This window comes from Sciurus vulgaris, assembly GCF_902686455.1.
Source record: "Sciurus vulgaris genome assembly, chromosome: 6".
NCBI classification, from domain to species: Eukaryota; Metazoa; Chordata; class Mammalia; order Rodentia; family Sciuridae; genus Sciurus; species Sciurus vulgaris.
This window is the reverse complement of record NC_136466.1, coordinates 9676354-9699342: the sequence shown is the minus strand read 5'-3', so window position 1 is coordinate 9699342 and position 22989 is coordinate 9676354. Positions and strand designations below refer to the sequence as shown.

General features: G+C 61.4%; 1 protein-coding gene across 1 annotated transcript in view; it reads left to right on the top strand.

The window, feature by feature from the left end:
• The window catches only part of FGF18 (fibroblast growth factor 18), a 30256-nt gene extending 9891 nt beyond the window's left edge, over window positions 1-20365 (top strand). Inside the window, exons 3-5 of the mRNA XM_079145434.1 lie at window positions 2414-2594; window positions 13207-13313; window positions 19358-20365. Coding sequence (XP_079001560.1) covers window positions 2414-2594; window positions 13207-13313; window positions 19358-19624 — 555 coding nt within the window. The 3' untranslated portion in view covers window positions 19625-20365. The remainder of the gene's footprint in view (window positions 1-2413; window positions 2595-13206; window positions 13314-19357) is intronic.
• The last annotated feature ends 2624 nt before the right edge of the window (window positions 20366-22989 follow it).

Genomic DNA, 22989 nt, shown 5'->3' with positions numbered 1-22989 from the left:
GAGAAAATCATTAATGGGAGGCCAGCTTCTGGGGCAGGGCAGCTCCCCTTGGGGACCCGGGGTGAGGAGATTGGTTTGACCTCTGGTCGATAAGGCCTCCTGTGAGCAGGAGGGGCGTTGGGCGGGATGCTGGCGCCTGCCTTGGGGAGGGCCAGGCAGGCCACGCCCAGCAGTCATTCCAGGAGGGCTGAAGTCCGCGGGTGGGTGTCTTGGGACACGTGTCCTGCAGGAGTTCCTCTACCCTGAGCATCAGGGCGGGAGTGAGGCAGGTGGAGATGAGGAGGAGCCCGCGTGTCCCTGGGCTGCCTGACTTGGAGCAACAGACTTAACTTTTTTGGGTCTCAGTTTTAAAATCTGTGAAATGGGGGTGAAATGCATTCCCATGACATTGGGTTGTGGGAACCCTCAAAGGCATGTGCCTTCCCAAACTGTACCCTGGTTTGTCAGGCTTCCCAGGTCCTCCTGGGGCCACACTGGCTGGCACCTGGGGACAAAGCTCTGAGCACCTACTGTCTGCTGCTTTTTATATTCATCTTCCAGCACCCTGAGGGGTGTCGGCAGTAACACCCTCATCGCACAGGTAAGGAGACGGAGGCATAGAAAGGACAGGGACTTTCCTTTGGTCCCCTTGTTAGAGAGTGGCATGCCCTGGCCTTGCATGGGGGCAGGTCCTGATGGCGCTGGGGCCAGGCAGGGCCCAGCAGGGTGGCTGTCCTGCAGAGCTGTGCACAGGAAGCACAGTCCTGGGCCCCATGGCCTAGTTAACTGTGAGTGGCCTCTCCTGACTGTCCAGCTGTGGCGCCTGTTTTCTCATTTCTGTTTGTGGGATAAGGCCCCGGTGGGAGGACACTGTGGAGGCTCAGTGCTGTGGGCCCACTTAGCACGGTGTGGTCCAGGTTGGGGCAGGAGATGTGCAGGTCAGCGTGGGGACAGACACCTGGGCTGGGTGTGGGCTGTAGCGTGAGGAAAACATGGCCCCTGCCCTGGGAGCCCCGAGCCGAGAGTGAGATGATGCTTCTGTCAGCCAGGGTCCCACAAGCGCCAGCGTGGGGTGGGGCGTCCCAGGAATAGGGTCCTGGGTGTCTCCCGTTGTGTCAGACACGCGGGTTCTCAGCAAACCCAGAATGCCGGCGGGTTTCAGGACTGCTCAGCTTCATGGTTAAGGTGATTTGGTCATCACATAGTCTGCAGGACATGGGAAAACTTGATGTCGTGCTAAGTGACACGCCAGGACTCCACGTCTTGGCAGTGCCCACTGTCCACCCACCCATCCACCCATCTGTCTATCCTCTAACGAGCGGTGGGTGTCCACGGCCTTTGGTGCTGGGAAGGAGCTGCAGGCAAGGGGAGCTGGGCAGTGGCAGCGTGCGTGGTGCCACAGTCTGTGGGGGCAGGTAGACAGGGACCAGATCGTTGGACGGCACGTCAGGGCACGTGCTGCAGAGAAGCCCAGGGAACCTCAGGTGTGGAGACTGGCAGTTGAGGCTGCCTCAGGAGGGTGGCCCAGAAGGGCCTGTTTCAGCAGAGATGCGGGTGAAGTAGGGACGTGCCGGGTAGAGATGGGAAAGGCGTGGAGCTGGGGAGAGCCCGTGCATGGCCCTGAGGCGGGCGTCAGCATGGCAGGCAGGGAGGGAGCGCGGGAGAAGATGGCCGAGCATTTGAGGCTCACCTGCAGGTCCTGGAGGCCACGTGGGAGGGGGCCAGGTGGATTCTACAGGAGGGCCAGGTTTGGTGGAGGGTGGATTAGCAGGTGGCGAGAGGAGAGCAGATTAGCAGGAGGCCATGAGGAGGCCAGTGCACACTGTCCAGAAGAGAGGCCGTGTCTGGGGTGGAGACTGGAGAGGTGTGTGTCAGTGCGACCAGAGAAGGCTTCCTGGAGGAGGTGGGCAATCAGAGCTAAACCCCGGGAGATAAAGGGAACGTAGATGGGAGATCGACATGGAGTTAGTGGGGGGACCAACAGGGATGGGGAGGAGCCTCAGCATCGTCACCTGGTGGAAGAAGTCACCATGGCCTCTGGCCTGCTTGTTCCCAGCTCGGGACCTGCTGGGCCCCGGTGCAGCTCTCTGCCCTCCCCGCTCCTCTGGATGCCTGGCCCGTGCCTTCCGTTTGCTGTGTCCTCACAGCAGGCTGCGTCCGGTAGGGGCTCTGCTTTAACACCTTGCTGAGGAGGAGCTGGTGGCAGGCAAACCAGGACTTCTTGCTTTCCAGGGCTGCAGCGCCGGGTCCAGCAGCTTCAGGGTGTGTCCACCGAGGCTGGTTCTTGGCTGGGCTGGCTTCCTGGCTGGGCCACCTTGGCCCTCACCTCTGAGGAATGGGGTGGCCATGGCCAGACCTGGCCCAGGGCCCATGTGGAGGCGGCCCTTGCCCTTTGTCATGATCGCGGCTGGACCACTGTCCCCTTCCCTGTCAGGTGCTGGTGGCCGAGGAGAACGTGGACTTCCGCATCCACGTGGAGAACCAGACACGGGCTCGGGACGATGTGAGCCGTAAGCAGCTGCGCTTGTACCAGCTCTACAGCAGGACCAGCGGGAAGCACATCCAGGTCCTGGGCCGCAGGATCAGCGCCCGCGGCGAGGACGGGGACAAGTATGGTAGGTGCCAAGCCCCTCCTCCTGCCCCTCAGAGCCTCAGGCTGCACCCCAGCTCTGCAGCACTGGCGCTGGCGGAAGGTCGCGGACCTCGCACTGAGCCGTCTGGGCCTTGGTTTCCGGTGTGCTGATCCCAAGGCCCCTGCAGGGTCCTAGCCGAACGTGGGAACAGCAGGTGCTGTGGCTGGCAAATGCCCCGGTCAGTGGCGGTTGTTGGGAGCATCGGGAGGCCTGCAGCAGGTGGCAGCCCCTGAGGCTGCTGCTCAGTCCCAGGCTCAGGCTGGGAGCCGCTGGGTCAGGCTTTGTGGATGCTGCTGCTTGTGGGGGGAATCAGCCTGGTGGGTGTGTGAGCATGTGTGAGCGTGTACATGTGCACGTGTGTTTCAGGCTTGAGCGTGTGGACACTCAACACGCTGGACTCTGGTCTTGCTGACCTGCCCTTGACCCTGGGACGTCCTCGTCCTCCTCGGGGAGTCTGGGAGCCCTCATGCCCTCCCCGTGCTGGGAGCAGGAGGTGTTCCTCTCCCCTCTGCTTCTCAGGCCCCGGCACAAGACCCTCAGCAGAAAGCAAGACAGACAGGGCTCAGCACTGAGGGGTCAGCCAGGACAGAAAAACACTCAGCATGCAGAGCGGTCACTTAGAGTCGCCAGTCGGGAAGAGCTCGGCACCACCTGGCCTCCTGGTCCTCGCCCTCTTGGAAAGCACTGCCCCATGGGTTCCTGCCTTCTCAGGCTGGGGTCCCCAGAGGTGTCCAGGCCCACTGGAGTGGGGCTGTGGGTGGCCGTGCAGGAGGCTGGGCCTGCCATCCTGGTCTTCCTGGGCTGATGCCCCGCCTGCCCGGCAGGCCTGCCCATTGCAGTCAGGACGTGACAACAAGACAAATAATTTCTTGGACCCTTTATCTTGGACACCATTTATTTTCCCTGAGCCCCAGGGCAGGGCTGACCTCGTGGTAGGGCCTGGTGTGGCAGCTGCAGCGGCACTGGGGGCTGGGCCGGGCAGGCCAGGCTGGGCAGGGCCGGGCCATGCTGGGCCTCACTGCGGGGCCAGCTGCTGCTGCGTGCGCCCCATCACTCTTAGCTGGCTCCCTGGCCCTCCCCTCCTCTCCTTGCCTGGTTCCGGCGCCTTCTCTTCTTTGTTTCTGTCTGTCTCTGTCCCTCCCTCTGTCCACAGCTTCACTCTGCCCCCGTCTCCTGGGCCCTCTGCTGGTCACTGCACTGGGCCCCTCTGCAGATGCCGGTCTGGGCTGGGCCAACCCAGGTGGTGGTTTTCCCTGGGAGCTTCTGTCCAGTGGCTGCCAGGAAGGGGCAGCTGGCTGGCCAGGCGGGAGGAGGTGCCCTCCTGGGGAGTCCCTGGAGCTCTTGCTGGCCCCTCCAGCCTGGAAGAGTTTGGCAAGGGCCAGACTCTGGCCTGAACCATCTGTCCACACTTTGGGACAGGAGGTAGGAGCTGAGGAGGGAGAGGAGCCCAGGGGTGGCTGGCCTCTCACTCTGAAGCCACCTGTCCTCCCATTTCCTCCGCCTGAACTGGGAACTCAGGCGGCCTTGCCTGCTGTGTGACCTCAGACAGGCTCTTTGCCTTCTCTGGGCCTGTTTCTCTTCTGAACACTAGAAGGCTTGGCCTAGAGTAGGCTTCTTTAATGTTAACACGCACGCGAGTCTCTGAGGGGTCTTGTCCAAATGCCGGTGTCCACTGGGTGGGTCTGCAGTGGCCTGGGCCCTTGGGTGCGGCCAACAGACCCCATCCCTGCATTGCTAGAAACTAGCTTGTCCTGGATGCTCTCCACCTCTGCAAACTCTCAAGCTGAATCCCCATCTCTCAAGGAATATATTTATGTATTCCTCCAAGCCCCCAACACCCAGGGAGACCAGGGCCCTTGTGGCTGCTGCTGTTCCGTTGAAATGTCCCATTAGAAACGCAGATGAGGGGAGGGACCCCATCTGTGAGCCCTGGGAGAGGAAGGGAGACAATGGGCCAACTGAGGCTTCCGATCCAGATGATCGATACAAATATTATTGGAAGGGTGATTTATGAGGCCTGGGCTGCAGGAGGGGCCCGCCTTGCCTGGGGGAGGGGCGGCCTGGGCCCAGGGCTGTTCCGGAACCTGCTCCCTCTTCTCAGGATGGGGTTCGGTGGGCAGAGCGCTGCGGCCGGGGAACTCGTGAAGCCCACGTAGCCTCACGGCCTTCACAACGTGCTGCTGGGACTTCAGCAGCCGCCACATCGGAACAGAATCCCTCTGAAGGCCTGGGATCAGGAGTCCCCGCCGACACTGGGGCAGGCGTGAGAAGCTGGGGCCCTGGGGCCCTTGCCTGTGCGCCGGGTGCAGTCCCCCGTCCAGGCCTTTGGGGAGAGGTGCAGCTGAGGTGGCCCTTTGGGAGATCCCTGTAGGTGTCATTGGGGCTTCTGCCCCTGGGTGTTCTGCAGGAGGGTCTCCCTGCTGCCCCTAAAGCTTTCCCAGCACTCTGGGGGCCCCTGGTGGCTGTTCCAGGAGCAGGGTGCTTTCATAGCTTTGCTCTAGAGGGGGACACAGCTGGCCAGAGGGCTGGAGGCTGAGGAGCAGTGTAGCTGGCAGGCAGGGGTTTGGGGGAGCCACCCTGGCCATGTGGGCTACACCCTCTCTCCTTGCTCTTGGTCCTGGTCCCCTCCATCTTGTAGGCGGGCACTGCCTTGAACAGCAGGACACCTGGTTCCTGCCATGGCTCTTACTGAGCAGCCCGGGAACCTGGGGCAGGTGTCTCTGGCTCCAGACTCAGTTTCTGCCCCATGGAGACCAGGAGTCCCTGATTTACCTGCTCCCCAGGTGGACGGGCCTGAGCCAAGAATGTGGAGGGGTGGAGCCGCCAGCTCTGGCAGGTGATGGGCAGTGGGCAGCTAAGGGGTGGGGCTGGGCTCTCAGCGGGCAGGCCTGGGGCCACGGAGCCCACACAGGGAGTGGTCAGGGGCCCCGGCCATGGAGGGGCCGGTGGCAACCCTGCTTCTGTGAGTCCTGGGATTGGTGTCCAGCCTTACTTCATTTGCACAAAGGTCTTCTCTATTTGAGGATAAATAAAAAAAGTTTAAAACCCCATTCTGCAGCAGGCCAGCTGCTCCAGCCAAGAAGGCCCAGAGCAGCCCCAGGGCAGGCCCGGCAGGCCAGGAGAGCCGGCCAAGGACGGGATTCCACGCTCTGGAATCCAAAGCCATTGGAACCTGGGCCCCGCCACTCAGGAGCTGGCAGACTGTGGGCCCCAGTTAGCCTCTCTGGTCCTGTTCTCTGGTCGCGGGCATGAGAGCGCCCAGGGGGTGCCTGTGCCTGCAGAGTAGGCCCTGAGTAAACAAGACCCAGTGACCCAGTGACCCTGGGGAGGCCCCGCGGGAGAAGGAGCTTCCTCGCCCTCTGTGAGGCTCGGATGTGGGGTGCAGGGGGTTCTGAGTGCAGGGCCTCAGACAGAGCAGGAAGGGGGCCCAGGAATGTGGGGTCTGGTGGGCTCTTTGCTGAATGGGTGGGGTGGGGACCTCTGTCCCTGTGTCCCCATGCTGGGACTTGCTGGAGGGCTCATGGTTTGACCGGGTGGTGGAGGCTGCAGGATCGCTGCTCCGAGTCCGACCCCTGTCCATTCTCCACCCACCAGTCAGAACGCCTCTCTGCCTGGTCAGAGGTGCTGGGTCCCTTAGACTGAGAGCCCTGGTCAGCCCAGGCCTGCGTGCCCAGCGCCCAAGGCTGCTCCCGCCACTGCGGGGCCCTGGCCACTGCTCCTCCAGCATGCCCACTCGCACCCCAGCCTGAGGACACTGACCTCCAGACGGCCGCGACTGTGGCTCCCCCTCAGGCTTCTGTCCAGTTGCCCTCCTCAGGGGTCCCCATCTCCGTCCTTCAAGGGAGTGCTTCTTCTGAGTGCCATGGCCGCCAGCCGGCCTGTCGTCCACTTGGTACTTGGCTCCTGGTCTCTCTGGTTGGGTGTGTGTGCTGCTGCCCGCTGGGCGCTTGTGTCCACTCTGCTCAGTGCCATAGCCCCCTTGCGCAGAGCCTGTCACAGAGGCGCTCAGGACGTGTCTGAGCAAGTGACGTGTGGGTCCTGTGTGTGCCTGGGAGCGTGGCGGGGTCACTGTCGCTCAGCACCGGCCAGAGGCCTCTTTCCCACTGGTGGGGTGCGCAGCTCAGTGCTTTGTGTAGTGGGGTCCGTACGTGGCGGGTTGGGGTCCCTCCTTCCTCCTCCATCCTTGGAGTGTGCCTTGGGGACGTGTCCCCTCTCCTGACCTTCACATCTCAGGCTTCGTCTCCTGCCCTCTGGGCTCCTGTCACACGACCTCTGTCCCCAGTGGGAAGTGGTCGCCCGTGTCTTGTCCCCTCCAAGGCTGCTGTGGCTGCTAGAGAGACGGCTAGGGTTAATGCAGCTTCTGATCAGCCCTATTGATTTTCTTCCCTGCTCCTTTCTGGTGAGCCCACGTGGCCTGCACTCTCCTCCAGGGACTGCAGGAGAGGCACTGGAGAAGGGGCCTCAGCGTGCGTGCGCGTGCGTGCGGGTGCATGCGTGTGCATGCGGGTGCATGCGTGTGCGCACGTGTATGTGCGTGTGCATGCGGGTGTGTGTATGTGTGCATGCGTGTGCACACGTGAGAGCGTGCACAGTGGGGAGCGTCTCTGGGAAGGAGGCCTCTGCCCTCCCCTGGCGGCCTCCCTTATCTGCACCTGGCCTGCCTTCAGAGAGCAGGCAGGTGACCCAGTGTGACCTCCCAGTGCCTCTGGGGTCAAGGGTGTTCCTCCCTGGAGGACGATGCCAGGCGCTGGGCCGGCAGCTTGGTCAGCACTGGAACTGTGCTGCAGTTCCAGTGGCTGGATGGCTGCAGCGCCCGTGCCCTGGCAGCCCCGAGCCCGGGGTCCTGGGGAGCCGGCCATCCTCTGACTCGTGCTCTGCGGGGTCCTGGGGAGCCAGCCATTCTCTGGCTCGTGCTCTGGGGCCCCTCTCCGGGTCCTGTCTCCTGTGTCTCTCGCAGGACTGTCTCTGGTCGCCTCTCAGTGTCTTTCCCTTCTGTTTCCCACCCGTCAAGCCCAGAGTGTTCCAGGCGAGGTCCTGGGTCACCGTGGAGCCGGGCTGGGGAGACCTGCCCGTCCCTGGGCCGCCTGAGCCCCTGCTCTTTCCTGTCACCGCAGGCCAGGGCTGCGTGGTCCCCTGCGCCTGCATCCCTGGGGCTAGATCTGCAGCTCGGGAGCTGCTCTGCTCCAGCGTAGCCCTACTGCATGACTCTGGGGACCTCGGTTTCTTCTTCTGGAAACGCATCACAGTTCTGCCTCAGAGGCGGGTGGAGGCTGGGTGAGATGGTCCGGTCTCCAGACACTCGGCCTCCGACACCCGGCAGATGTTCCACCACGGTCAGCGTCCCTTTTCTCCTCAGGCTTGTGAGGAGATGGGGAGGAGAGACCAGGTGTCGTTCTAGAAAGCTCCTTCCCTCCGGCCCCTCTCCCAGTGCGGGGGGGCCTGGTCTTCAAGCCTGTGCCTCTGCACGTCCTGCCCCAGCGTGGCCGTGCCAGCTGCCCAGTGCTGGGCCCTGGGAAGCCTGCTCTCGGGCTCTCCTTTCCGGGGAGCTGGGGCAGGGGCTCCAGCCTGGGCCCCTGGTCTGTGCAGCGCTCCCGTCCCCAGGCCGTCTGGCCATGGTCCAGTCCTGCCCTGGGTGCCCCTCAGGGCTTCCCACCTGCATCTTCCTCCAGGTCACCCTAGGGACCCCTCCATCCTCAAGGTCACTTGGAAGTGGAGGCGGGAGGGGTGGGCCTCTGCCTCTTGCCCTGATGGCCTCTCTGCCCCCTGAGTTCTGCCCACTGAGTGAGGCCGAGAGGAGACCCCACCACCACCCAGTGCTGTTACTCGCTCTCCCCGGGAGGACGGTGCGAGGAGGAGAGGTGGACAGCAGAGCCGCTGCAGGGGCAGCCTGCCTGGGTGTGAGTCCTGCCTCCATCGCTGTGGCCCTGGGGACTGTTTTCCTGCCTGTGACATGGGGATGATGGCCAGAGTCCTAACGTCCCGGTGACCCAGGGGGACTGAGCACGGAGGCGCATCCCCAGCCCTTCTTCCACTTTACTTGGAGACAAGGTCTCACTGACTTGCTTAGGACCTCACTGAGTTGCTGAGGCTGGCTTTGAACTCTCAATCCTCCTGTCTCAGCCTCCCAAGCTGCTGGGTTACAGGTGTGCGCCACTGCGCCCGGCCCTCACATGGCTTGTTAGGATTACTGAGATAGCTCATGTGAGGAAGTTTGAAAAGTGTCCAGCATGTCAGAAGCTCTCCATGAATGTGAGTTACTAATACGTTCTGTGGAACATAGCTAAAGAGGCTGTACAGGTTACCTCAGCCTGGTTCAGAGAGGGACAGGGTTTCTTCCTTTCTTGCACAGCAAGGTTTTTTGTCTTTGCTACTGAGGATGAGTGAGTGGGTCCCCAGGATTCTAGCAAGTGGCATGAGTGATAACAGGGACCACAGCAGGAGAGAGCAGAATGGTTAAGGGCACTGACTGTGAAATCAGAGGCTGGGTTCAAACCCTCACCCTAACCATCGCAGCCGAGTGCCCTTGGGCACGTCCCTTCGCCTCACTGCATCTCCTTTTTAGCTTTTTTTTTTTTGTATTGGGAATTGAACCCAGGGGCACTTTACCACTGAGCTCTATCTATCCCCAGTCCTTTTTCTTCTTAATTTTGAGACAGGGTCTTGCTAAGTTGCTTAGGGCCTCACCAAACTGCTGAGGCTGGCCTTGAACTTGTGCTCCCCCTGCCTCGGCCTCCTCAGTTGGTGGGTCACAGGCATGTGCCACACGCCCAGGTGTTAGGTGTACCTCCATTGCAAGGCTGTCTGTGCACTTTTTAGAACTCCTTACTGGTGGTAAGTCCTGGGATAGGGGCCGGAAGTCACAGAGATGAGTAAGTAGATAGGACCTTGTCCCCATAGAACTTACCTTCTTGTAAGTGGGGACAGACAATGAAAGGGTAAGGAACTATGCTAGCTTTCCATCACTGTAACAACACACCTGAGAGAATCAACTTGAAAAGAGGAAAGGTTTATTTTGGCTCAGTTTTGGAGGTTTTAGTCTACTGCAGTTGGCTCGTTGCTTTTGGGCGTCTGTGAGGCAGTGCGTCCCAGCAGGAGTGCAGGCAGAGGAGGCCGCTTACTCACGGTGTCTGGAAGCAAAAAAGAGGCGGAAGGGGTGCAGGCCCCAACTTCCCCTCCACAACACACTCCCAGTGACTCTCCTCCTCCACTGGCCCTCCCCACCCGTTACAGGTTCTGCCACCTCCCAACAGTAACAGGGACTGGGGACCCAGCCTTTCTTCCATGGGCCTTTGGGGGGCCCTTATTTAAGCCATAACACGGGAGAGCGCTGTGGAGTGTGGTGCAGGGGTTTGGGGTCGGCTGGGTGGAGGAGGTGGCGGCAACATTACCCAGCGTGGTCAGGGAAGGCCTCACTGAGGAGTGATGTGTGAGTGTCACGGGAGGTTAGGAGCTCCTATGAGAAGCTCTGGGCAAAGCAGCCTCCAGGCAGTGGGAACAGCAAGTGCAAAGGCCCTGAGGCGGGAGTGTGCTGGGGTGTTAGAGGAGGAACAGGAGGCTCAGCGGCAGGGTGGGAGGAGGGGAGGTGGGTAGAGAGCAGGGTCCAGGGGGGATGTGTCCCAGGGAAGAGTTCGGATTTTCTTCTAAGTGGGTTGAGGATCCCTAGGAGATCTTTGGCAGGGAAGTGCTGTAATTTAATTGATAGTGGCTGGTGTGTGCAGGGGAGACAGGTGGGGACGAGAATGGCAGAGGAAGGCGCCTGTTGAATTGCCGCTCGGAGGGAGGGGAGAAAGATAATGTCATCCGCTCTCCACCCCGCCTGCCGCAGGCCCCATGAATGGAACTGAGCCCAGGCTTCTGACTTCGGAGAGCTGCTTCCTGGGGACTGGGTGATGGGGGGGGTGACGCTGGCGCAGACCTGGCCTGGGTGGAGTCTCCCTCTCGCTCCCAGAACTGCTGCTGCTATTACTCCCTGAAGACTTTACATAATTCTGGCCTGCGTCCCTCATTATGTCATGTGCTCAGTGAGTCTAGGTCACTGGCTGCCGCTGGGGTGGGGGAGGGCGGGAAGAGCACACGCTGTCTTCCCTGCGCGGTGGCCGCCAGGCGCAGCCCCTGTGCTGCAGCGGTGGAGTGCAGTCCAGCGCGGTCCAGCCTCAGCCCTGTGGGCAGCTCCAGCGGACGCCAGGCCCCTGCCGGCGCCCTGGCTGCCAGTGGTGGGGGTTTGCTTGGAGGCAGGTCTCTCCGCAGCCCTGACCTCGTCCCTGAGCGCGGGGTCCTGCGCAGGGGGCAGCCCTGCCGCAGGGTGCCTCGTCTGACCCTCGGTTGCTACTCCAGAAAATGGGCCCCGGCACTGCGGCGGGCTGGCTGGAGGAGGTGCAGAGGGGAGCCCTTCTGAGCCCGCGGCCCAGCATGCGCTGGCGGGAGGCAGGCAGAGGGGGCCTCCCCTGGGACTTACTTGGGGTGTCCTGGGTCCCAGCCCCGTGGTCCCAAAGCCTGGAACGGCCAGGCCAGAAACAAGCAGCCTGGGCCCCGGGCACTTCCACACGTGCTTCCTGGGTGGCCGCTGTCCCCAGAGGCAGGCCGGTCAGCGGCCGACCTGGGCGCAGGTCCTAGGCCACCCGGGGCGCGTAGCGGTGTTTTCCACTGGTTTTTTTTTTTTTTTCCTTTTAGGAAAACAGTTTGTTTTTTCAGTTTTTAGGGAACTTAAGCCACTCTTGCTGCCTCGCCTCCCCATCCTCTGAGAGTAGAGCGCAGCCAGGTGGCATCATCCTTGCAGGCACCGGGAAGAATCAGGGTGGTTCCATTTTACAGGTGAAGAGACTAAGGCCTGCGGGCCTGTGGTCAGCATGGGCCTGTGGTGGCATCGGCCTCCGTGCACCCCAGAGCTGGCGCTCCTGTGCCTCTGCTGCCGGGTTGGAAGCTCCTGGGGTTGCCCTGGACCCCGTGCCCTCACCGCGGCCAGGCCGGAGCTTGGTGAACGGGCAGAGCTGCCGACCTGCCCAGCCCCGGGGTGCCAGGGCCTGCGCTGGAGGGCCCGCGCCCCGCCCCTGCGCCGCGCCCCGCCCCTGCGCCGCGCCCCGCCCCTGCGCCGCGCCCCGCCCCTGCGCCGCGCCCCGCCCCCTGCATCACGCCCCGCCCCCTGCGCCCCTGGCCCCAGTTCAGGTTCCTGGCCCAGCGCTTCCTGGGGGAGGTAGAGGAAGAGGGTGCCTCCCTGCTCCCAGAGTTTCTGAATCCTTGTTAGATCTTTAAATTTTATGTAGATTCTTTTTTTCCCCTTAGAAAGGGGGCATGGCATTTTAATTAGTAATGGTGTCAAAGGAGCGCTGAATTAATTATTGGAAATCCTGAGTTCCACATGGTTTCAATTTTCACAACAGGGTACCAGGGTCTATATTTGTGATTTTTTTTTTTTTATTAAAATCATACCGAGTGTATTTTAGGGGCACTGAGATACACATTTTGTGGCTCCAAGGATCCTGTACACAGGAATTTGGAGCTGTGATTTTTGTTATAGAGAGCAAGTCCCTTGTCAATGGAATTAAACTTTTGTGGGTGAAGGAGGGGCAGGTGTTGGGAAGCAGAGGGTCAGGGAGGGCAGCCTGAGAATTACCACAGCCAAAGAAAGCAGCTTTTGGGGGGAAGTGGTACTGGGGGAACCAGACATGGGGGTCAGGTCCAGCAGGCAAAGAGAGCTCAGAGAGGTTGTGTGACCTTTTCAAAGTCACACAGCACCCCGCTGGGGAAACATGTGGACTGGCAGAGGGAGGGGAATGGTCTGGACATAGCATGCCTTAGTGGAGGAATAGTCACCCTTCAGCTTCTTGACCCCGTTCAGTCAGGAGTTTAGAGGTGTGGTACTGGACACCCACAGGGAGGCCGTGTGTGTGGAACATGGGTGGTCTAACATGGTGTGCTCCACCCTGGATGAGGAGGAATCGGTCCTGATTGGGACTTCTGGCCCTGGGGACTTAGTTGCCCTTTAGCTTTGGTGGCCTGGAGGGAGGGAAGTGGAAGATCCTGAACCCCCTTTCCCTGGGGCTGTGCCTCCTCCTGGTGTCCTGCTACATCAAGGGCAGAGGTGCCTCTAGGCACCAGCAGGGGTTCCAGATGTTTGGGGGGGAGGGGGGACTGCCACCTAACTTTTGGAGGAAATGGCTTGAGCCCCAAAGTCAGGTGTGTGTGTGTGTGTGTGTGTGTGTGTGTGTGTGCGCGCACGTGTCTGCTGCTTCCCTCTCTTCAGGGACGGCGACTTCTCGGGTATTTGTACAGCTGTCTGAGCCGCTTTGGGGAGTGGAGTCGTGGGACTCCAGAAGAGGGATGATGGGGAGGAGGGGACATGGGTATTTAGCCACCAGGGACAGAACTCCAGCAGGAGCCCTCTGAGTCCCAGGAGGGAGCTGAGAGGCGTGAAGGCGGAGCAGGTGCCAGCAGCGACCTTCTCTGCCCGCTGGGGCAGGGTGTTTCTGTGGGACCTGTCAGAGGCCTGCCTCGGGCCTGATTTGGGGACGGCGGGACCAGGGATAGAGTCAGGGACCAGGCTGCTGAGCCTTTAGACTAGACTTTAAAAACTGTCTTATTCTCCTGCCCTTCCAAGCCCAGCTCCTAGTGGAGACAGACACCTTCGGTAGTCAAGTGCGGATCAAGGGCAAGGAGACGGAATTCTACCTGTGCATGAACCGCAAAGGCAAGCTCGTGGGGAAGGTGAGTGACGCCTGCGCTTCCCCGGGAGCTGGGAGAGCGTGTCTGGGTCCGGTCGGCCCCTATGGAAAGCAGACCGTGAGCGTGCGTGTGCGTGCGCGAGGGGGCTCAAGTCCCCACGTCCCTCCCTTCGCCCTTCTTGGGCTGGCACCTGCAGCAGCCGGGCCTGGCGGTGGCTGCCACTCCGGGTTGCAGGCAGAGCCGGGTCTCCCGGCGGGTGCGAGCCCTGGCTGGCTCAGCCGCGAGAGAACGGAAGGGGCTCCGCAGCGTCCTGCCTCCGTGTCCCTGACGTCTGGGGAGAGGGACGGCGGGCCAAGGGCTGCGGCTGCGCGATCGTTTTAACAATCGCCAGGGGTTCACAGCGCCGCCCAGCAGCGGCCTCCGGAAGCCGGCCGCCTCGTCAGCCCTGGGCCTCACGGTTCTAGCATTTCAGGAAGATTTTATTACTTTGGAACTGGCGGGAGAGCTGCATGTAACAAATTAGGGCCGGGCGCGGTGGCCCGCGGCGGGGCGCGGGTCCTGCGGTGCTTCGCCGAGCCCGCCCCTCTGCGGGCTGCTCGATTGCGGCGGTCCCACGCGCTTCCCCTGCCGCTGGAGTGGCTCTGTGAGGTCGTGCGGTGCCCTCCTCCCGCAGGGCTCTCCTCACGCCCTACTCAGTATATAAGGGATCAGTCCAATTCTAAGGGGGATGGGCTTCCTCCCGGGGACAAGGGCCTGGGGGATTATGCGGCTCATAGGTTTTGTTGGGGAAAAGGGAGATGGGCACCTCTGTGAAGCCCGTTTTGATTTCTTGAATCCCCCGCTCTTATCCCTGCCCCATACCCATACCGGGCCAGGGCGGTGCAGAGAATTGACACATGCTGGTACCTGCTTCCTTTAACTGAGCACCTACTTTCTTCTGGCAAAATGCTTCCCAGTAATCCCAGAGGTTGGTACTATCCCCATCCCCATTTCACAGGTGGGAAAGTGGAGGCTTGGCCACAACCAGGGGCACTTGTCCCAGGTCCCACACTAGAACCAGTCGGGATTCAAAGCCCAGTTTGGAAGGAGAAGATTACAGCCACATTGCACGTACCAACCCAAGCCGCTCGGAGAACAAAATAATAGTAACCCCAGAGCCGTGGGGATGGTTTTAATTAGTGATTCACTCGGCTGGCCCGAGGCGGCTGGCCGGCGAGGGGGTCGGGGCCGCGGCTGGGGCTGGGGCTGTGGGCGCCGGGTCCCCTGGCCTGGCGGGGTCCCCTGGCCGGCCGGCTGCTTCCTGCGGCGGGGGCCCAGTCCTGCTTCAGGCGCTTTGTTCTGCTGCCCGCCTGGGCCTCCTCCCAGGCCCAACCTGCTTTGAGTTTGAGGCTCATTTTTCTCTTTTGGTCCCCAAAGAAGGGGCTGGCGGCACCTCGCGTGCCCGATGCCCATGCCGCCTCGCCTGGCTGTTCCCGGCAGCCTGACCCCGGCAGGGCCATCGTGGGGTCAGAGGAGCGGCCGTCCCGGCCGTCCTGCCGCCCTCCGCCCGCCGGCTGGCCGCTGAGTCACCGCTTCCACAGGAGCCGGCTCCGATTTCCTGCCCCCTCGCCCTCTCTCCCGTCATTAATATTGGTGACGGTTCAGCTGGCGCTGCGGCAGGAGGCCCGGCCCCCGCCGCTCCCTCCTCGCCCAGGCGCCGCCCCAGCGCCTTTCTTCGGTGCTGACCCGGCCCAGGGCGCCGCATCCACCTGTCCCACTCCCTGTCCCACCAGGCCCCGCCCCTCTGGCCCATCTGGCCCCAAAGCTGCGATCCAGGCCGTTGGGCTGCTGTCCCGGCCACAGTCTCCCTGGCCCCTGCAGCCGCAGGTGCTGGGACCCCCTCCCTGATGGCCGGGTGTGTCCTTCCTTCTCCTGCCGCCTCCTGGTGTGGGTTCCCGGGCTCCGGTGAGCCAGGCTTTCCCCTCTGCCGGCCAGTAGTCTCCCGATGCCCTCCACCCCCAACGCCACCGGACCTCATCCTTGAGGCTGCCTCGCACTCCTCCAAGGGACACTTGAGGCCCTGGAGGCCCCCTGGCATGGTGGCCTTCCTTCTGGTTCAAGCCTTCAACTCCCTCTAGCCATCCCTGGCCCTGGGTCTGCCCCCGCCCACCCCAGAGTCCTCCCTGCACCCCTCTTGCTCATCTGCTCCCCTGGTTGTCTTTGTCCTGTCTCTGTCCCCCAACAGCCTGGGTGCTCAGTGGGGTCCATCCTTGTACAGCAAAGAGCATCAAAGAAATAGAAATGTACTTCCGGCTTTCTGAGCTGACCTGACTTTCAGCCAGAATGACAGCCGTCAGGACTGGGGCTCAGAGAGCCCCGACCTGCCTGAGGCTCCGTGTCCTCGTTCTGAAGTGAGGATGTGCTGCTGGCCCTAAGTTAGTTCCTTTCCCTTCACAGCCGGGTCACGAAGCTGCTCCTTTAGCCGTGGCGATCCCTGGCCTTGCACCTTTGCAGCGGCTCAACAGGACAGCGCCTGTGGCCTCCTGACCCTGGTGCCGGCCGTGCACACCTCTGGCCGGGGCCTGCCATGCCCTGGGCCCTGCACTGCCATCACCCCCTCTGCTGCCTGTGCCAGTGGCCCCCAAGCCCTCCCTGTGAGCCCCTGTGTGCTCGGGCAGTCCCTCTCCTTGCCACAGCTCTGAAGCCCAGGCGGGCACTTTCTCTCACTCCGTAAGTGGCTTTGAGGATCCAGCGTGTGATTATTGATGAGTCCTCTTTGGGGTAGTGTAGAGCTTCAGACCCTTTTTAGAGCCCACCAGCACATCCTTAAGACCACTTAGGTTGTAAGTAACAGAAACTCCACTCAAAATGCTTTAAGCAGAATTTTTTGGTGCATTTAGCTAAAAATGTCTAGGGATCTGGTTTTAGGTAAGGTCTGATCTAGGGACCAGATGACGTTATCAGGATTCAGTCTTCAGATCCAACAGAAGGACTAGGAGGTCAGAGGCGGGAGTCGGGGCCGAAGGATGGAACTCCGCTTCACCAAGGTTCTGGGTCAGGCTGTTTACTCCGGGCTCGGTGGACGCTCTGTCTGCCTGGACCAATTGAATTGGTACTTCTGGAGTTGGGGCCCCCACACAGGTGTGTTAAAATCTCTGCAGGGGATCAGCAGGCCACAGAGGCGTCAGGAGCAGAGGGGAGGGTCAGGCTCGCGTGTGGCATGCTGCCTGTGTTCATGGTGGCACACCTGGCATGGCCAGAGGCCTCTGGCTGGTTCCCAAGGGCCCCCCTGTGCTCTGGGGGTTGGGCAGCCCGCCTGCCGCCCTCTGAGCTCCACCCAGGCACGTGCTGAGCCTGTTTGCCTGGTGCTGTTCTGGCGCCCTGAACATGCAGCCCACTCTGTGCCGATGGTGCTCTGTGGGTCGGGGCAAGGGTTGGTGGGCGGCGTCTGCTCCCCGTCTGCTCTCCCCACTGGCCTCGCTGGAGCAGACAGAGGGGACGTGAGCAGGAGTGGTTGGAGCGGGCCCAGTCTGCCATGTGCAGGCCCGTGACCTTGGGCAAGCGCCTCTGCTTGCTGTGAGCTCTGCCTCATCCTGTGGGCAGAGGCGACCTCGGCCAGTTGAGAGGATGAAGTGACATCTGGATGCGGCCATATCTGGCCTGTGGTCAGTGACAAATAAATGCTGAATGAAGGAGCAGGGGACAGGTGGGGCCGGTAGGGGTCTCCAGCCCTCTTTCTGCTCTGCCTTCTGATCACTGTGTCCCCAGGAGCGGCGTTCTAGGACATCGCTGGGCACAGTAGAGCTTCCAGGAGGCAGAGTCTGCTTTCCTTTAGACTTGTTCGTGTCACCCGCTGTGTCCATCCCAGTGAGACTCGGTGGGCATCCCTGGCTTGGGCTAAGGTCAAGCTGAGCCTGGAGTGGGAAGCTCTGGGGCCAGGAGGAGGGAGGAGGTGCTGAATGCTGGAGCACGGTGGGGCGGGTGCCGGGGGCTCGGAGGTGGAGGACGGCGCACGAATGAGGCCTGGCAGGGAGAGGCGGGGCCCCAGGGAGAGGTCCCCGAAGGAAGCAAGCTGAGCTCCAGGCAGCAGCAAGAGCCCAGCAAGGGTGGAGGCGCATGGCGAAGCCTTTGTCCTGTTTGCTCTGACTGTTTTGTGAAGAACAGTTGAAGAACTGAACTCAGATTAGACGGGCAGCTTCCAGAATTTTCCTTGGGAGACCAAAGCCCAGGGCCCACTCCCCTCCGCTGCCTTTACACGTTCCTGGCTTCCCCTGCAAGGGTCCCTCACGGCCTTCTCACTCATACCGTCCTCCGGGTATCTCCCAAGCCTGTGCCTGTCCCCTCTGCAGCCTCCTGGAGAGTGTTTCCTTACCCGCCTTCCCTTCTGCAAAGTTCAGCACTGGGTCTGCAGGGCCCAGGCTTGCTCTCTGCTCAAAGGTGAAGGTTCCTGGAAGCTCCAGCCCGCTTTCCACTTCAAACAAAAGGCTGGAACCTGCACCTCAGTCTCCACACACAGCCAGACCTCCCGGCTTCCAAGTTGGCTGGGCGGCCATGCGGAACGAGGAGTGGGCCCGGCCTAAATCTGACAAAGGCCTTCCCTGCATCCTGCGCTCTCCCGCCGAGCAATCCTGCAGCCCTTTGTCCAGGAGGCAGGCCAGTCCTGAGAAACCCCCTGCTCTTTGAGATTCCCCCAGCCGGTTCCCACTGTGGCTCAGACCTGTTTAGAAGCATGCTCCTCAGGACATCCCAGTGGCTTAGAAGTCATTGTTCCCGCTTGACAGGCGAGGGATCCGAGGCTTGGAGAGTGCAGCTAGCCAAGCTGAGGTGACACAGGAAGTGAGGGTTCCTTTGACTTCTGCTTCTGAATCCAGTGCTCTGGTTCTGCCAAGCGGGTTTGCACGCCTGCTGGGGAGCCTGAGGCCCAGGGCGGTGGGCACAGGCTTTGGCGTTTGGCCGTGTGAGACTCCCACCTACCAAGTACTGAGACTTGCCACATCCACGTTGGATGTAATTTACATTTAACTTCAGCCTCATGAGGTTGAGCGAGGTTGAGTTGCTGCTTCATGTCAGGATTGGCGCTAACCTGTCCTGGCTCCTTTCTGGTGCATGTGATGGAACACAGGCTCAGCTGGTTCTGAGGAAGTGAGACAGTGTTGGCCCACGTAACCATGAGGTCACTTGAACTTCAGACGTGCCTGTGTCCAGAGCCCACGTGACTGGACTCAGGCCTTGGGGCCTGTCATTCTCTTCTACTTGGCGTGGCTTGCTCTGTTCTGGCACCACAGCCAGACACGATTTCCCCTTTGGGTGGCAAGATGGCCGCCTCTGTTTCAGCTTTACAGATTCCTCAAGTTTGAATTGGCCTCTCTTTTTCGAGTTCACTTATACAAAGTTCTCAGCAGCATTCCGAATGAATGACCTGGGACAGGTGGCCACCAGTGAACTGGTCATGGAGGTCTGAGGAGAACTGAGGTTTGGCTGGCCTGTGGTCTCCTGTTCTAGTGGGGACCAGGTGGGGTCCCTGGCGTGAGGCAGGAGAGTGGGGACAGAATGGAGTCCCGAATGACAGCAGGAGTCTGTGACTTGCTTGGGGAACAGGAGGAGATGCAGGGACCAATGATAAAAGTCCACTGGGCAGGAAGTGGACAGTGCAGATGAGGCCTTACGCTGTGCTGCCCCAGTGTGGCCACTTGCCGTGCCCGCCCCTCGCAGCTTTGCCCCTCGCTCCTGCCCTTTCCTCTGTCTCCTCCACCGATGGACCCTGCAGTGCCAGGCTTCGGTCAGGCTTCTGAAGTTTTCCGGGGGGCCCGCTGTGCAGCCCAGTTCTGTCCTTGGTTCTCGGTCACTCTTGGTCTCTGGCAGCCCCCTGCCCCCCAGCTGATGTCTGGTCACACTGGCCGTCTTCAGCAGGGATCTCCTCTCAGTCACCGTCCCCGCTCTGTACCCACTCTGCTCCTCGGCTGTGAACTCCGGCCTGCCTCCAATGTGCTGGGCGTTGAGCCTACTCTCTCTCCCTGCTGCAAACCCCTTTGCCATGGCCCCTGGACTGGGGTCCACAAGGATCACGGGCTCATTTTTCTTTACCACTCCTCCTCTCTCCCCTGCAGCCTGATGGCACCAGCAAGGAGTGCGTGTTCATTGAGAAGGTTCTGGAGAACAACTACACGGCTCTGATGTCGGCCAAGTACTCTGGCTGGTACGTGGGCTTCACCAAGAAGGGGCGGCCTCGCAAGGGCCCCAAGACCAGGGAGAACCAGCAGGATGTGCACTTCATGAAGCGCTACCCCAAGGGGCAGGCAGAGCTGCAGAAGCCCTTCAAGTACACAACGGTGACCAAGCGGTCCCGGCGGATCCGCCCCACGCACCCCGGCTAGGCCCGGGCCCCAGGCCACGGCCCACTCACACTCCCAGAGAATGGCCTCAGAGGAATATTTTTACATGAAAAATAAGGAAGAAGCTCTATTTTTGTACATTTGTGTTTAAAAGAAGACAAGAAACTGAACCAAAACTCTTGGGGGGAGGGGCGACGGGATTTTACTGTTGACTTGAAACCCCGGGACAAGACTCACGCAGAGGCTGCTGCCAGCCCACTGGTGCCTGCCCCTCTCTCTCCAGGAGTGGCAGCTCTGACTTGTCCCCAGAGGACTCAACGAGGGAGCCGACACTCCGAGAAACCAAAGTTCTTTTCCCAAAGGTTCTGAAAGCAAAGAAAGAAGGAAAAAAAGAAAACAGAGAAAGTAGTCCCCCTTCCTGCAACAACCCATGTCCCCAACCCCAGCCCTGCCCCGGACTCCAACAAGAATCGCTCTCTGGTTTGCAGTCATTTATTTATTGTCTGCTGCAAGCTGTCCCGAGACCCGCGCAGGGAAGGTGTGCCGGGGCGCCCGCGCGGACTCCCCACGACAGGCGGCCTCGTCCAGCCATGGCCCCCTGGGTTGCTGGCGGTCCTGGAGGATGCTGCTATGGGCCTTGCTGACCACGTGACTAGTGCACCAATGATAAGGGGTTACTTTAAGACCAGCTATATTATATATATTATATATATAAGCTATTTATTTCACCTCTCTGTATATTGCAGTTTCATGAACAAGTATTACTGCCTCAACAATTAAAAACAACTGACAAATTATTTAAAAAACCGTGAGGCGCGTGGTGCCTGGGGCAAGCTGGGCAGGGCACTTCTCTGTGTCCTTGTGGGTCTGTCCTCTTTGCACAGGGGCGGGGCCCTCCGGCCAGTCATTCATTTTTAGGTTCTTTGGGTGCTCAGCCCTGACCAGGCAGCCTCGGAGGGAGGACAGTCGGACCCAGCACTGACCACTCTGTTGTCCAGCATTTCCCATGTTCAGCCTGGGTGCTGAGGTTCTGTTCGGGGTCCTGGGGTTTATCCAGCAGGCCCAGCCCACTGAAGGCCCGGTTCTCACTTCCGGGAACCCCCTGAAGCCTCCCTTCAGTCCGAGATTGAGCGAAGGCTTCGTCCGCTCAGACGTTTATTAAGCACCTACTAAGTGCCGGGCAGTCTCCTAGGTCCTGGGAAGTCATCTAAGACACACACACAGTCCTCCTCACAGAGGCTGCAAGGTAGGGTGAATCAGGTCACCTACGATGTCCACCCACAGACGGGCTGGACAAGGGAATAGAGTCAGCGGGTCGGGGCGGTTTGGGGCCTGGGATTTCTGTCCTCACTCTCAGACCTGAGGCGGGGAGTACAGCACAATCACCCGTTGTCCAGGTGGCCCCGGCCGGAGCGGACAGAGGCCGCCAGTGCCCTGCCCGGAGCCTGGGCCGAGTGGACACTCGTGGTCTTTTGCTCCTCCTGGCTCCCAGTCCACGGCGCTCCTGTCAACCGTGTTCCTTGTGGGGCAGGGGAGTGACCAAGGCAGAAGGTCCCCAGGGTGTCCTGCTGCTGTCATCCGCCTCCCTGAAACAAACCAGCCAGAGAGGTCCCCACAGGGCCCTCAGAGAGGAGGGGACGGGCAGGGCAGGGCCCCTGCTGGGAGTGGGGCCAGCACGGAGGCGCAGAGCCCCTCTCCCCGGGCCTGCCTGCACGTCTGCGTCGCCTTCCTTCCCGCCCACTCCACGCCTTTCCTAAGAGCTCGTGAGGCCCTGAGGTGCGCGGCCTCCTGGGTCCTCAGGGGCCTGTGTGGAAGGCACAGTTACTACCCCAGTGACCGATGAGGAGACAGAGGCTGGGAAACACCAAGCCAGGCCTCTGGGGTCCCTGGATGGGGATGTGGTGGGCCCTGTCTGAGGGCCAGTCTGTGGCCATGTGCCTGCTGCTTGGTGGCCCCTCTGCTTCAGGCCCACGCAGGTGGCTTCCTGGGCACTCTGTCAACATGTCCATCAACCGCTCTGTGGGGGCGGGTGTTCCCACCCCACACCTGACAGAGGAAGAGACCACCCAGAAAGGTCACCCACTGGCCCAAGGCCTCTCAGTAAGCAGGTGACAGCCAAGACCCTCGGGGACACCCCTTTCTGTCGCTGTAACAGGAGACCTGAGATAATCACCTTGGGAAGGTTTGTTCTGGCTCAGGGCCGAAGGGTCCAGTCCATGATCAGTTGGCCCTAATGTTTCGGGCTTGTGGTGACACAGCACATCGTGGGGGGCGGCATACAGATCAAACCGCTGTCCCCCAGGCAGGAAAGGAGAGAGAACGAGGAAGGGGCCGAGGCCAGAGACCAAGGGCCTCCCCAGGACCCCGCTCCTCACGGCAGTGCCCCGGGGAGGACCAAGCCTGGAACACGTGGGCCTTCAGGTCCTGACCCAAAGCACGGGCGCTCGGGGTCTGCTCGTCAGCCTCGGAGAGCGTCCTCTGAGCCCCGAACCCTGTCACCTCGTGTAACTGAGTGACAGCCCTGTGAGGTGGTGCTTTGTAGCTTTAGCACTGGAAGTTTCTGAGGAGCGAAGTGACCACTCCAAGCCACACCAGCTAAAGGCCAAAGGTCAAAGGTTGGCTTCCAGCCCCTCCCCGCCCACCCGACAGGCAGGGCTCACTCCCGCCAGGCCCAGCGCGGGTGGCATGGTACTTGCCTTCCCCTGGGGAGATGGACAGAACCAGACAGGCAGATCCCTGAGGGACAGTGAGTCCAGCACAGGGCACGTGACGCCAGGTGCCAGCTGGCGGATGCTGCTGTCCCCGATGGGGGCGAGGGCTCGGGGCTGGAGAAGGACTGAAGGAGGGGCGGACCCACCTCCTGAGGAGGGGACACGCATGCCCGCAGAGGGAGCGGGGGGAGGGCCTGCGGGCATCATGGAGTAAGGGGCGGCTGGGTGGGAGCAGAGTTGGGGAGGGGGCCTGCAGGGACCCAGGGACCTGGGCTTTGGCGTGGCTGAGAAGGAGCCCTGAGTGCTGGACCTCGCACTGTACGGGAGAAGGAAGGGCAGGTGCCAGCGGGGACTGCCCAACGCCCTGAGCTGGCACCCGTCCTGGCCCTAGGCTGCCCACTGCTGCTGCCTTGGGCCGCCTGCCCTGCGCGAGCCCAGGCCCTCCCGAAAGCCTGTCCCTGCCCCGCCAGGGAGGCCAGCCGGCCGCCATTTCCTTGTCTTGCCTGTCTGGAGCCCCTGACGGGGGAAGATGGGACCTCAGCTGTTTGCCTCGGACAGAGCTTCCTGGGCACCCCTGAGGTGTGAGCAGCACGCTCATGTTGAACACGGTGGCCCGCAGGGAGCTCTCCCAGCCAGGATGGAGGCTTCTTCGGGACACTCGCTGGGGAGGAGGCTGTGGCTCCTGTGTCAGCCGGG